At 48.1% G+C, this 14,143-nt stretch overlaps 1 protein-coding gene across 3 annotated transcripts in view; it reads left to right on the top strand.

Moving 5' to 3' along the window:
- Nucleotides 1–14,143, top strand: part of Myo5b (myosin VB) — a 314,278-nt gene that overhangs the window by 181,757 nt on the left and 118,378 nt on the right. For all 3 annotated transcript variants that reach the window (XM_085833555.1, XM_029472031.2, XM_021150180.3), the window contains exons 8-10: nucleotides 3,996–4,103; nucleotides 7,583–7,692; nucleotides 13,462–13,727. In XM_085833555.1, the coding sequence (XP_085689681.1) occupies nucleotides 3,996–4,103; nucleotides 7,583–7,692; nucleotides 13,462–13,727 (484 nt within the window). The remainder of the gene's footprint in view (nucleotides 1–3,995; nucleotides 4,104–7,582; nucleotides 7,693–13,461; nucleotides 13,728–14,143) is intronic.

The following is a 14,143-nucleotide window of genomic DNA, read 5'->3' on the forward strand; positions in this document are numbered from 1 at the left end:
ACTGTTCAAGTCGTGGGCTCCCCGTCCTGGTCATCTGTGTTAAGCCTGTGCAACCTCTTAGCATCTGGAGTCCTCAGTTTACATGCTGAAAAGTGGGAGCACACATAGTAAGCCGTTCTTAGGCAGCATTGAGAAAGGCACGAGGTAAGCTGTTTTGAAATGTCAGTGTGAGAGGAGGGATTGCTTTATTAGCCTTTGGGGTCTATTGCTCAGCACACGCAGCTCATGAAGTAATTAGCTATGAAGGGGCTAAGTATGTTTTGAGTATAAGTCATAAAATGTACCTCTGTTGAACCTCTAAATGGATAGATTCCTTTCTCTTCCAGTTCAAGAGTCTTGGCTCCATTCATCTAAGAGTTCATCTAAGTTAATCCTCCAGGGAAACTCTCTTATACAGTGGATGGTCTATGCAGGCCTCTCTATTCCTGTTCAAGTATTGGTCTAGCCTATTGTAGTTGTGGCTGTCTTGTCAACATAAAGTTTTGTTGTTGCTCTCTGATACTTTTCAGCTGGGCCTGGCTGTGTTTAGGTTAGACCCACAGCAATTTCCAGAATTGTCAGCAGAATTCACCATGGCCTGGAACGTCGGTGTTCTGTCCGAGCACCAGGATGTGGATAGAGACAGGAAGGGAGAGGTGCATAGGGGTGGTTGACAACATGGCAAAAGGACAGGTTGAGTGAGGCGACTGTGTAGAAAACAAAGACAGAAAAAGAACAGGGATCTGGAGGAGTGGGAGTGGTCATGTCTCAAAAGGTTTAGGACAAGAACCTCTGCCTTGAGGGTAGTGAGACTGCTGAAGGGCTTTGTGCAGGAGAGGGATGTGGCTGACGTTACCAGCATTGCACGCTGGGTTTGAGAGAATGTGAGCAAAACACAAAGACAGCTTTAGAATCTTTCACAACGTTCCCCTAGATGATACTGGCTGAAGGTCAGACCCACAGCAATGGTAGTCAGCAGGGAGAAAGGAAATGGACCATAGATGTTCTTGGGAGATAAATCAAAGGGCATGCATGATGTTGAAAGGCGTGGAGCTGCTGTGGAGTGTAGTTACCTGATATGCATTCAATCTGCATGTCCAGGTCTCAGGCAAAGAATTCCGTGGGGAGGTTTCAGGGCAAGAGGAGAAGCAGCACATGCCCAGTCTTGGCATTCCGTCAAAGCCAAGCTCCATACACTCAGAGCATGTGGTGCCACTAGCTGTCTGTCCTCTTATTTTGTATGTCCCAAAGAGATTTTTTTAAACATTGTATATGTGTGTGGATATGCATACATGAGTGTCAGTGCCAGGAACTACATGGTGGCTCACAACCATCCATGAGACCTGATGCCCTCTTCTGGGGTGTCTGATGATAGCTACAGTGTACTTACATATAGTAAATAAATAGTCTTTTTTTTTTTTAATTAGGTATTTTCCTCGTTTACATTTTCCCCCTTCTTGGCCCTGGGGTTCCCCTGTACTGGGTCATATAAAGTTTGCAAGTCCAATGGGCCTCTCTTTGCAGTGATGGCCGACTAGGCCATCTTTTGATACATAAGCAGCTAGAGACAAGAGCTCCAGGGTACTGGTTAGTTAATATTGTTGTTCCACCTATAGGGTTGCAGTTCCCTTTAGCTCCTTGGGTACTTTCTCTAGCTCCTCCATTGGGGGCCGTGTGATCCATCCAATAGCTGACTGTGATCATCCACTTCTGTGTTTGCTAGGCTCCGGCATAGTCTCACAAGAGACAGCTATATCTGGGTCCTTTCAGCAAAATCTTGCTAGTGTATGCAATGATGTCAGCGTTTGGAAGCTGATTATGGGATGGATCCCTGCATATGGCAATCACAAGATGGTCCATCCTTTCATCACAGCTCCAAATTTTGTCTCTGTAACTCCTTCCATGGGTGCCTTGTTCCCATTTCTAAGAAGGGGCAAAGTGTCCACACTTTGGTCTTCGTTCTTCTTGAATTTCATGCGTTTAGCAAATTGTATCTTATATCTTGGGTATCCTAAGTTTCTGGGCTAATATCCACTTATCAGTGAGTACATATTGTGCGAGTTCCTTTGTGATTGGGTTACCTCACTCAGGATGATGCCCTCCAGGTCCATCCATTTGCCTAGGAATTTCATAAATTCATTTTTTTAATAGCTGAGTAGTACTCCATTGTGTAAATGTACCACATTTTCTGTATCCATTCCTCTGTTGAGGGGCATCTGGGTTCTTTCCAGCTTCTGGCTATTATAAATAAGGCTGCTATGAACATAGTGGAGCATGTGTCCTTATTACCGGTTGGGACATCTTCTGGATATATGCCCAGGAGAGGTATTGCGGGATCCTCCGGTAGTACTATGTCCAATTTTCTGAGGAACCGCCAGACTGATTTCCAGAGTGGTTGTACCAGCTTGCAATCCCATCAACAATGGAGGAGTGTTCCTCTTTCTCCACATCCTCGCCAGCATCTGCTGTCACCTGAATTTTTGATCTTAGCCATTCTGACTGGAGTGAAGTGGAATCTCAGGGTTGTTTTGATTTGCATTTCCCTAATGATTAAGGATGTTGAACATTTTTTCAGGTGCTTCTCAGCCATTCGGTATTCCTCAGGTGAGAATTCTTTGTTCAGCTCTGAGCCCCATTTTTTAATGGGGTTATTTGATTTTCTGGAGTCCACCTTCTTGAGTTCTTTATATATATTGGATATTAGTCCCCTATCCAATTTGGGATAGGTAAAGATCCTTTCCCAATCTGTTGGTGGCCTTTTTGTCTTATTGACGGTGTCTTTTGCCTTGCAGAAGCTTTGCAATTTTATGAGGTCCCATTTATCGATTCTCAATCTTACAGCACAAGCCATTGCTGTTCTATTCAGGAATTTTTCCCCTGTACCCATATCTTCAAGGCTTTTCCCTACTTTCTCCTCTTACATATAGTAAATAAATAGTCTTTAAAAAAAAAAAAAAAAAAAAAAAAAAAGAGTGCCAGTGCCCCCAGAGGCCAGAGGCTTCTGGTTCTCACAAGTTGGGAGTTCCAGGAGGTTTTGAGCCTCCTAGCACAGACAGATACTTAGTATCAAACATGTATCCCCTGCAAGAGCAGAACTTGCTCTTGTTTTTAATTTGGTTTTTGGTTTTGGGATTTTGGTTTTTGAGACAGGGTTTCTCTGTATAGCCCTGGCTGTCCTGGAACTCACTCTGTAGACCAGACTGGCCTCAAACTCAGAAATCTGCCTGCCTCTGCCTCCCAAGTACTGGGATTACAGGCATGTGCCTGGCCAGAGCTCCCTCTTAACTGCTGAGCCATCTCCTCGACACCCCCCACCACCACCACCACCAATACATTTCATTACAGTCAGTCACTGCCCGCGCTTGCTGGATATTTGCCCTCTGCTAAGCTCATCTCTCACTTGTAAAACACGGCACTGACTCCCCTTTCTTACTAGCTGTCAAGGCTGTCAGAGGCATGGCTGAGGGAGATGGAGCCCCAGAGGTGAGAAAACACAGAAGGATATCAGCCCTTCCTTGTCCTTACATCTGAGTAGCTCCTGTGTGTGAGGACTTTGTAAAATAGAGAAAATCAAGTCCCTGCCACCCTCCACTGCCCCTCATTAGTCATATGTGACTGCTGGATGAGGCTCTCCTACGGCCAGCCGGATGAGATTCTAGGATGCCACTCTAGGTATATGTTTTCCTTGTTAGGCCCTTGGAAAACTCAGATCTGAATTGAACGATGGTGGACTGGACTTCCCGCGACCTGGTTAGCCTGCTCACCATGCCAGTCTTACACGCACACAGCCACACACTTTGAATATAATACAAGTTTCTTCTGATTCAGTTTTCTCTCCCATTTCCCATTGTGGACAAAGTATTCTTTGACGTATACAAAGTATACGTCAGGCCAACAACAGAACTCGTAGTGAGCTATCGTGCGCTAGAGGAGGCATCCGCCGAGGTGGAGCTCTGCGGGTGATAAGGAATGGAGCTCTCTCTAATGCCTCACGCCTTCCTTCTTGCCTCCCGCAGCATGCGCAGAGGACTTTTTCTATACAGCCCATGGAGGAAACACGACCATCGAGGGTGTGAATGATGCAGACGACTTTGAGAAGACTAGACAAGCTCTCACACTCCTTGGTAAGGAACCTTCTGAGTGACAGTCGCCTGTCCCATGGGCAGGGGTGGGGGAGAGCAAGGCGAGGTCTTACTGGCTTACCTGCTAAGTCCTCTGAGCCTTGTGAGTGTCTCCTTAGACCCTCATCTCTGTCAGCCCACAGGGAAATTTCTCAGAAATAAAGTTTTGAGCCGGGCACTGCAAAGTATCCCATCACTTGGTTAGCTGTTGAAACACATGGAGAAAAGTGTAGCCATGTCTTTGTGTGCCGTGGTCTGAGCTCACAGGCAGTGTGTACCCCATGAAAACCCTCTCACTGAGCCAGACCACCTGGGCACTAGCCACGGGATCTGAGCTGAAGCAGACCTCTGTGGCCCATGCAATGCTGGCATGCTAGCCATGGGTGTTTCAATCCTCAAAGCAGGGAGTTCTCTGTGACCTTCAGTAACAGAGGGGCTCAGGAGAGCTAGAGAGAATTGTCCCTGTCCCCAGCCTGTTTTGGAGGGAAGCTCCCCCCCCCCAAGTTGATGAGATAAAGAGTAAATCTTTGATTGGGAAGATAGAACAGTCAGTCCTGGGGCCTGCAGCCAGGGGAAGGGAAGTGTAAGGCAGTCAGACAGTGACTCAGATGGCCCCTACATCTTCCCCATCCCTTCCGGGACAGGGATGAAGCATCTGGATTCTCTGTCAGGTTGCTCACAACAGCATCTGTTCAGTTCTATGGTATAAGCCAAGTTCTGTCAGTGTCCAAATTAAACGTGAAAAGCTGGACACACCCTCGTCTCTACAGGGAAGAGATAGAGGGCTTGTGTACTACGGTCACTTCTCTGCGTAGCTGAGGCATGAGTAGAATTCATCTTTTACACCTGTGAACTATCAGGAGCAGAAAACCCTCTCGGTTATCCCAGAAAGAAGACAGTACCATGATAACCAGAGCAGTCCACAGTGAGTTGTGGACAAGGCTAAAGTGGACTGAGGACAGAGGACACAGAGGCAAAGGAAGTGCTGCTTTGGCTAGCACAAGGGGCCAAACATCACAGGGACTGATGGGTAGAGGAACCCGGCATGTAGGTGAACTTCAGACCTGTCCAGGAGGAGGGGGAAGTGTGCTCAAGACTCAGGACCAGCACCCTGTGCTTGCCCTGAGCATGGTGGGCCCATAGGCTCAATGCATGCTTAGCAAGGAAGTTATTGGGCTCCCAGGTAATGCCTGGGGGCCGGGGGGAGATCAGAACCAGGATGGAGACCACCTTTCTGCTGCCTTTGTATCACTGAGGGGACCTCTGTTCAGAACCCTGGTGCCCTGCCATCGGCACAGAACAGTTCGCTGAGGGGAGTCAAGGGGAGGGGAGGGGACATAGAGACTATGTTGATGTCTGTCTGTCTCACTTTCCCCAGCATCACACACCCTATTGTTCTCCACAGTCGGAGACTTAGGAAGGTGCCTGATGGTGAGCAGAATGTGTTCTGCCCAGCTTGCCAACAGGAGATGCACCCACTGTGGGGTTGGTGCCCATTCTGGGCAGCTGTGACAATGAGCTGGAGCTGGTCGGAGGGGGCAGATACCCCCCAGACTCTTAAGACAAATGCTTTAGTTCTCAAAGTCGATCACATTTACAGAATTCTTTTAGTAAGACTTTCTTCACTCCCCTCTAATAGATGTCCTCATTCTTAATTACCAAGGTTGTAAATATGTCATCTTAAAATACAGGATAATAGAGTTTATTTAGGCCCTGTGACGTATGTGGTTTCTGTTGCTTCTGCTCATCTCTGCTATAGTAGCCTGCCACTAACTTCAGGTAAAACAAGTGGGTGTGGCTGTTATGTGGGTTTATACAAACACCCTGTGTGCTGTGGGCATGGACTGTTGGCCCTTGTTTTAATCTTAAGTTTAATTGGTGATTTAAAAAAATTAATTTCTCTAGAATTTCTTAAATCACTACTGTATTTACATCATTCCTACTCCTCATGTTCCCCGAGAACCCATCCTGTGCTCCCCCCAACACTCATTTTCAAATTTATGGTCTCTTTATTTAACTATTTCCGTTATCTATGTGTGTGTATTCAGACCATCCAATGTGGCTTCTATGTACATTGTTGAGACTGACCACTGGGATTAGGTAACCTAGCAGGGAGCGCCTCTCCGCCAAAACTGATTTCCCCTCCCTTAGCAACCGTAGGTTACCTGTAGCCAGTTATCTAAGCACAGGACCTCGTGACATATCCCATCCTCACTAGCATGCCACCTACAGTGGTTGCTGTGCAGGTCTCCTTTATCTCTCTCTCATATGGCTGAAATTAATGACGCAGCTTCCCCGTCATGCCAAGAGCAGGCACCCTGCTTCTCTGGCCGCTGCAGTCTTTCCATTTTCTCTTCATGGTTCTCCTCAGCCTTGGGTTTAGGGCTCTGACTGTCCTGTTGGGTCACTCACTGTTTATAGTTGCTTATCATGGGGTGTTTGGTTTCTGTTTCCTGCAGTACACAGGGCTTGTTCAGAGGGCCCATGGTAATAACAGGGGCTTACTGAGATCATGGTAATAACAGGGGCTTACTTAGCTTATGGTTGGTCTGTGCACTTTGTGGATTCCCTGAGGTGGTTGTTAATCCTAGGAAGCCCTGTCTTTGCCTCCCATTTATATGCAGTTGCGCTGGCTGTGGTAGCTAGAGTAAAGGGTAAGGAGATGTGACTGAGGAGGAAGCCGGGGGAGCTACTGCCTTTTCTTCAATAGAAGGTGACTATACTAACATTCGTCATACTGTCCTGTCAGCTTCGCTAATAAGTGTGAGATCTTCTGAAATGTAGAAAGAACTAATGCCTTCGAACTAAACCTAAATTTTAGGAGATGTGCCTTGGGTAACTGGTCTAGGCAAAGAGCAAAGGTGACGATCAAGTTTGTGGCCATAGTGTTTCTGGGCTGTGTGCGTTTCTGTCATGTTGGGGCGTGCATAGAAGATATAGGACAGCTACCCTGAGCTGGCACCGGCCATAAGCCAGCTGGCGGCCAGTCCCTAGAACCGTAATCCCAGGGATAGTGGAAGGTTCTCTTTTCTTTTCCCCTGTTGGCCCTGGGTTTGTGCCACAGATGTTTGCCGGATATTAGGTTTGGAAAAAAACAACTACAGATAAATGGCCACCCTTATTAAACTCATAAAAACATCCATAAAGTATCTGGTTGAAATGAAGTCCAAAATGAGTCAATCCTACCGCTGCCCCTCCGTGCCCTTAGAGAAGCTCAGATGACAACGAGCCCCATCTGGTGTGATCCAGACAATCAGCAAGGACATTGCCCCTTCAATCCGGGAGCCCCTCTGCCTCGGAGAGGCTGCTTTGAGTGGTAATGACTTGGCCTGTCTGCTTTTAGGAGTCATTAACCCTAACCCAGGAAGGAAGGAAAATCAAACAATTTTTAAAGTCCTTGTAAAGGGTAAAAAGTCCTTTCTATCGTAGCACAGATGTCGAGTGTCATGTTTATTTTGTTTTGTTTTGTTTTTGCCCTTCAGGAGTGCGGGATTCCCATCAAATAAGCATCTTTAAGATAATTGCTTCTATCTTGCACCTTGGAAGTGTGGAGATTCAGTCTGAGCGGGACGGGGATTCCTGCAGCATTGCAGTAAGTGGCGCCAGAGATAAAATGTGCACAGTCAACTCGGATCCTCCAGCCTGATACCACGGGCATTGGCCTCCGTGCTTAGAGGGCACCCCTGGGTTATTTATTCTAAGCAGTAATGACTTCTGTTTTCTCTCTGATAATTTTTTTTTTTAAAGAACCAATTCATTTCAAATCGGCTGCCTTCAGGTTTCTATCACTGGGGCAAGGGATTTAGTGGCCAGTCAATAAATTTGTCTGATGGGTTTATTTTCCAAGTACTCTGAGGTACATAGACTTCTACGACATGTCATCAATCTATTGAGTACCACATGGGTTCCAGGCTGATGAAGTCTTTGCAGCAAGCAAACGGAGGGTTGGACACCATAGTTGGTGACTGCTTCTAAAGAGCTTGCATTCTAACCCGGTAGCCAGGACGGGACGGCACTGACGAATCTTTTCCCCATCGAAGACAGAATATTAAGTGAGGCCTCTCAGTCAAGGTCCTACCAGCTCTGACAGGTCCTTAAAGGCTCCTAAAGGTCTCTTTTTCCCTAGAGCCTAATGTCACAGATGACATGTGGTAGACAGAAGGTGGTTATGTGGGATAAGGATGCTGGAGAGAGCTTATGTTGGTGGGACAGACGGCAATTTCTATCTATCTGTGTCCTCTCTGAAACTCAATGCTGTTGGCCAGAGCTAAAACTCCACTCTGGCCTTGTATAAGTACATCTACCATGGTTTTACTTCTGTGCCTATCTGTGGTTAGCCTCGAAGGAAGCACTAAGTGCAATTCTTATTTCTCGCTCGGGATGTGGAATTTAAATAGCCAGATTCTAGGAAAAGGACACATATCACTAGAGAATTCAGATGTGTGTGTGTCCATTCCAGCCACAAGCACAGCCATTGCCCTTCCCACTTATGGCCATTGCTGTCTGTGTAGGACAAGAGTTAGCAGAAGTTTAAAATGTTCCTACCTTCAGGGAAAGAAAGATTAAAGCTCTTTAGGTTCAACAGAGCTCTTCTCCAACCTGCCCTCCATCCCCACGTGAGAGCTTTGAGGTTTCCCCCGTACCTCTAAGAAAGGTACAGATTCAGGAGCCTGCAGTAAGTATCCCAGAGCCATCTCTGACATCTGACATTCACGAATTGCTGTGCATGTGTGTACCGTAGGGTGGCCAGAGCCTACAGGCGTAGTAGAGATGGCAGCCATGGTGCTTTGATGGTAAGGACAGGTAATCTCCCTGGTGAAGACAAGTCCTAGCTGACACTAGCGGTGAGTGTTTGAGGCTGGTGTAGAGTTGGCCCTTTGCCATAGGGAGAAAGTGTGCAGTGTTTATGCCTCCCTTCTGTACACCCCTTCCTAGAAAACGCCCTATGTATCTTTAGGGAAGCTGTGTCCTGCAAGGGAAGGACAGGGAAGACTGGGAGGACACGCATTGACAAATCCCTGGCTTTGGCTGGGGACATGCAAGAGAGGTGAGCAATATTTCCTTCATCTCTAGCCACGTACCACCCCTGTTCTTGCCAGTGGTCTCAGAGCCACACTCCTGGTCACAGAGCTTTTGTTGGGTTGTTTTTGGTGTGTGCGTTGCTGGAGGTCAAGGCTCAGGCTTCACAGCACACTAAGCCCCTTTGCCATGCATTCTCACAGCACTCTTAGCCTCCCTTGCTCCCGAGTCTTAGCACAATGATTTTGCATTCCTTGTGTGATTATATTCTCTTTCTCTCCCTCTCTCCCTTCTTCCTCTCCCTCTCTCTCCCTTCTTCCTCTCCCTCCCTCTCCCCCTTTCCTTCTCCCTCTCTCCCTCCCTTCTCTCTCTCCCTGCCCCTTCCTCCCTTCCTCTCTTCTTCCCTCCACCCCTCTCTCCCTCCCTCCATTCTATCCCTCTCTCCCTCCCTCCCCTCTGTCCCTCTCTCCCTCTGTCCCTCTCTCCCTCTGTCCCTCTCTCTCCCTCCCTCCTTCCCTCCTCTCCTCCTTTTCCAAACCGAGAGGGCAGTAAGTCTGTGTTCTTAGTCACCTCTGCAGTATGCATGGCCCACTAGGCACTCTAGAATGGATAGCTGGTGATTCATTGAGGCTGTCTAGGCTCCGATGGTAATAAGAATGGATGCCAGTGTGGATGAGACAGAGCTCAGTGGGTACCACTGAGGAAGCAAAGCTCTGAGCACTGTCCCGGAGGACCATGGCCACTTTGTTAGAAAGTCCAGCCTTGGGCTTGTAGGTACAGTGTCACTGATAGTCCTTCACTCCTGGGCATTCAGATGAGGAGCAGGGGTCGGGGGGAGTCATTGTCACCAGTGCCTGTTCCCCACCACCACCACTAAACTGTAGGGCCACATCTATTGTGTTCTGCTTGATATATATACTGTGTCACCTGTATTTGTGAGGTCTGCACAAAGATGGGACCATCAGGTGAGAGCTGAGATGGGAGGCTTGTTAGCATGGGTTGAAGGTCTAGGCTGTGGGAGTCATGACAGCATCAGGGTTGCCAGGGTTCAAATCCTGACCCCGCCATTTCTCAGGGATCTAACTTTAGAGACGTTCCCTCCCCTCCCTATGTCCTTTCCTCCTCCATACACTGTGAGTGGAAAGAGAACAGAGCCCTACAGGAAGGCTTTCACTCGGAGCTGATGGTGCTAAGTTCTAAACCAGTACCATTCTGGTTGTTGGGGCCAGAATAGACCTTAAGGACCTGCCTCTTTCTACATAGAGCAACACCTACTAAAGACCGAGTAAACCTAAATAAAATCCACAGAGAAGAACCTCTTTCTTAAAGGGCAGGATGACTAATGTCCCTGCCAGGACAGGCACAGGCTGGTTCTATTCCCGTACCACTCCCTCTCGCTTACTCAACTGAATTTTTTTAGCAAAAGACTTGGGCCACACACACACACACACCTGCCAGTGACCCAGTGGGTCCTGAACACAGTGCTCAGGCCAAGTGTGAGCTTGAGAAGTCTGCCGCCGAGGACGCCTTTCAGGGGGATCCCCCGTATGCTCTGCAGGCCCATAGGTGGGCTTGCTGTCTGCTTCCAAGCCGCGTGCCTTCTGCTCTGGAATTTTTACTTTTAATTAAGGCATGGGACTGTGTTCCATGATTGCCAGGGTTACCTCGGAGATGAAACGCTGTCCAATTAGTTGGACACCAGAGGCCATTTTTTCCCCTTGAATTTGGCAATGCAGGCCCATAAAACTGAGCTGCTGTCTTTAATGCTGACTGTTTTAATGGATTTATCATCATCTAATTATGCTTAAATGTAATTGCATGACGTTCAATCAGTTTCTGTTAGTACCTTTAATCAACAGTCAGAAGTAGTCCCACTGTGGTGTCTAGAAACCTGTTCCCTGGTGGCTATTAAAGAGTTACCTCCCTTACTGTGGTTCCGTCTCTGCCGCACTCTAGCAAGAGAAAGGAGGGGGAGAGGGGAAAGGAGTGGGGAAGAGAAGAGGGCACGGGGGGGGGGGGGGGGGGGGACAGGCCCATGTTGTTTGCTACAAGCAAACCACTCAAATGTCAGCGGATCTGTCTGTAGTGTGTGCCTAGCGATTAAGAAATCCCTAAAAATAGGTCAGATGAACAAATTGGACACTCGCCACCTATGAACTTGTTGCCTGCCAAGCAGACTCCAAATTCTACCCTGAATGGTAACATTATGTTGGAGCAGGCATGGGTAGGGTGGCTGCCGATGGACCCTGTGGCCAGAAGTAGCCACGACACCGTTAACCGCTTAGTGAGTGGGAAGCATGGATCTCTGCATGCCAAGCCCAGCCTACTCAAGAGGCCTGGCTTGGGGGTTCAGGGGCCTTTCCTCAGCCTGACTCTCCTCAGCTGAGTAATACAGGGTAGACCAGAATGGCAGCTCCCAAGCAGGAGCCTGACCCCAGAGATGAGAATTCTTGGTCCAGCTGAGTCTGAGAATTAACACAGTTAATGCTCTCTCCTGTCTGTATCCCTACCCATGGTTGGGGAACACACTGTTCTCGAGATTTGGGGGAGGGACATTCTTTTCGTTTTTTTTTTGTTTTGTTTTGTTTTGTTTTGGTTTGGTTTGGTTTTTTTTGAGACAGGGTTTCTCTGTGTAGCCCTGGCTGTCCTGGAACTCACTCTGTAGACCAGGCTGGCCTCGAACTCAGAAATCCACCTGCCTCTGCCTCCCAAGTGCTGTGATCAAAGGCGTGCGCCACCACGCCCGGCTGGGACATTCTTTTCTAACACCTTATTTTAATATTTGCTTTGGCCAGATGGTTACATATTGAGAGGTGCAAATGGCCTGCAGATATGATGTGAAGGGGGAAGTTATAACATTGTCTATGTTAATTTTTTATTAGGTAAGCCTTCATTTCAATGCTGCAGGCAGCCTCATCAGAAAATGAGACCCATAAACAATCTAGAGCCATTAGGAAATCATGTTCTGAATGTAACAGATTCTCCTCTAGCCTCAAAGTTACTAAGCTGGCTTAGCCACTTTGCCCAAGTACAAGATGAGGGTGTGATTAACCACAGGGCCGAGACGTTTTCTGTGGGGTTTCCTGAATAGGCAGCAGGGATTTTCCAAGAGACTTAGATGGTTTAATGAAGCGAGGTACATCCCTGTGGGGACTTTTGTTTTTCTAGTAGTCCAAAAGCCAGGTGGTATGACTGGTAAGCACAAGTCAGGACCCAAAGGAGGCCCTCTGTGGTAGCTGGGAAGCCAGTAGGTATATTGTGGAGCCTGTCTCCATGCTCTCATTGCTGAGAGTCGCTGTCCACTAGGTTTGGATTTGTCTCTTCCCAGCACATCTGAACACACCCACTGAACTCACCTACGCTTTAGAGAACTAGAGTGTAAAACACCAGGATGCTTCCTATGTCCTGCCTACCTATAAGACAGTCACTAATCCGGTCCCTGTTACAGAAGGGGGACTAAAGCCTGGAGGCAGATGGTAGCTGAGTGCCAGGCAGACCTAGAGCTTTTATGCGAAGGGCTTTGTGCTGGAGGCTGGGTTCTGTAAGTGGTACCTGCGCCCTCTGCAGATGCCTCCTGCATGCTCAGCTTGTGCCTGCTACTTTCTGGCTCTTGACTCTGGACCACTTCTACATTCCTAAGCTGTCAGTTCATAGGCTGTTCCCTTCATCCGTGCTGACCCCTCCAACCAGTTACCTGGCAGATCAGGAAGGGCACAAACATGATGCACAGTGGTTTACCTTGTTAAGTCCTCATAATGTGGTCATTGGCAGGTTCGAGGATCAGTCTAAGCCATACCGCCCAGGCTCTACACTTACCTGATATGGGGTGTGGGGGCAGAGACAGGGCTCCATGGGGGCACCTGGCCTCTAGTAAGATGGAACGTGTGCACAGGAGTCTATCTCCCATTCCCCTCCTGTCTTAGTCAGGGTTTGCCTTCCTGCACAAAACATCATGACCAAGCAGCAAGTTGGGGAGGAAAGGGTTTATTCAGCTTACACTTCCACACTGCTGTTCATCACCAAAGGAAGGCAGGACAGGAACTCACACAGGGAAAGAACCTGGAAGCAGGAGCTGATGCAGAGACCATGGAGGGATGTTACTTACTGGCTTGCTTCCCCTTGCTTGCTCAGCTTGCTTTCTTAGAGAACCCAGCCCAGGGATGGCACCACCCACAAGGGGCCCTTCCCCCCTTGATGACTAATTGAGAAAATGCCCTACAGCTGGATCTCATGGAGGCATTTCTTCAAAGGAGGCTCCTTTCTCTGTGATAACTCCAGCTTGTGTCGAGTTGCTACACCAACCCAACCAGTACACCTCCTGACCCTGCCTTCCTTTCCTCAGCCCCAGGATGAACACTTGAGCAACTTCTGCAGCCTGCTAGGAATAGAGCACAGCCAGATGGAGCACTGGCTGTGTCATCGGAAGCTGGTCACCACCTCAGAGACCTACGTCAAGACCATGTCCCTGCAGCAAGTGGTCAATGCACGTGATGCCTTAGCCAAGCACATCTATGCTCAGCTGTTCTCCTGGATTGTGGAGCACATCAACAAAGCCCTGCACACCTCCCTTAAGCAGCACTCCTTCATCGGGGTTCTGGATATCTATGGGTAAGCCTGCATCCCTAGGGTTCACTCTACCTGATGGTCATAAGTATGTTCCTGTTGACATTAGGGAGCAGCAACAGACTCCGTGGATTCCCAATGGTTCCAGCCAGGAGAGTTAATGAGTTGTAGGTGCCTTTGGGGCTGTTAGCCCCAAACCCCAAACAGACATGCCAAGTGTTTTACAATACAGGTGACAGTTCCTAAGGGACATGGTACCCTGTCAAAACACTGATATCCCTGTCCCTATCACAAACCTCTATAGCATCATTTTTCTTAAGATACAGCCTTATATGTGGTCTAGAGTAGCTTCAAACTTGAGTTCCTCGTGCTTCAGCTTCCCAGTTAGAGAGATTACAGCTGTGTTTACCACCATGGTCAGATTAGGTATCCATTTTTACTTCCAGGAAACAGACCCTGAG

Source organism: Mus caroli, unplaced genomic scaffold (assembly GCF_978045245.1).
Source record: "Mus caroli unplaced genomic scaffold, Mus_caroli_1 scaffold_19, whole genome shotgun sequence".
Lineage (NCBI taxonomy): Eukaryota > Metazoa > Chordata > Mammalia > Rodentia > Muridae > Mus > Mus caroli.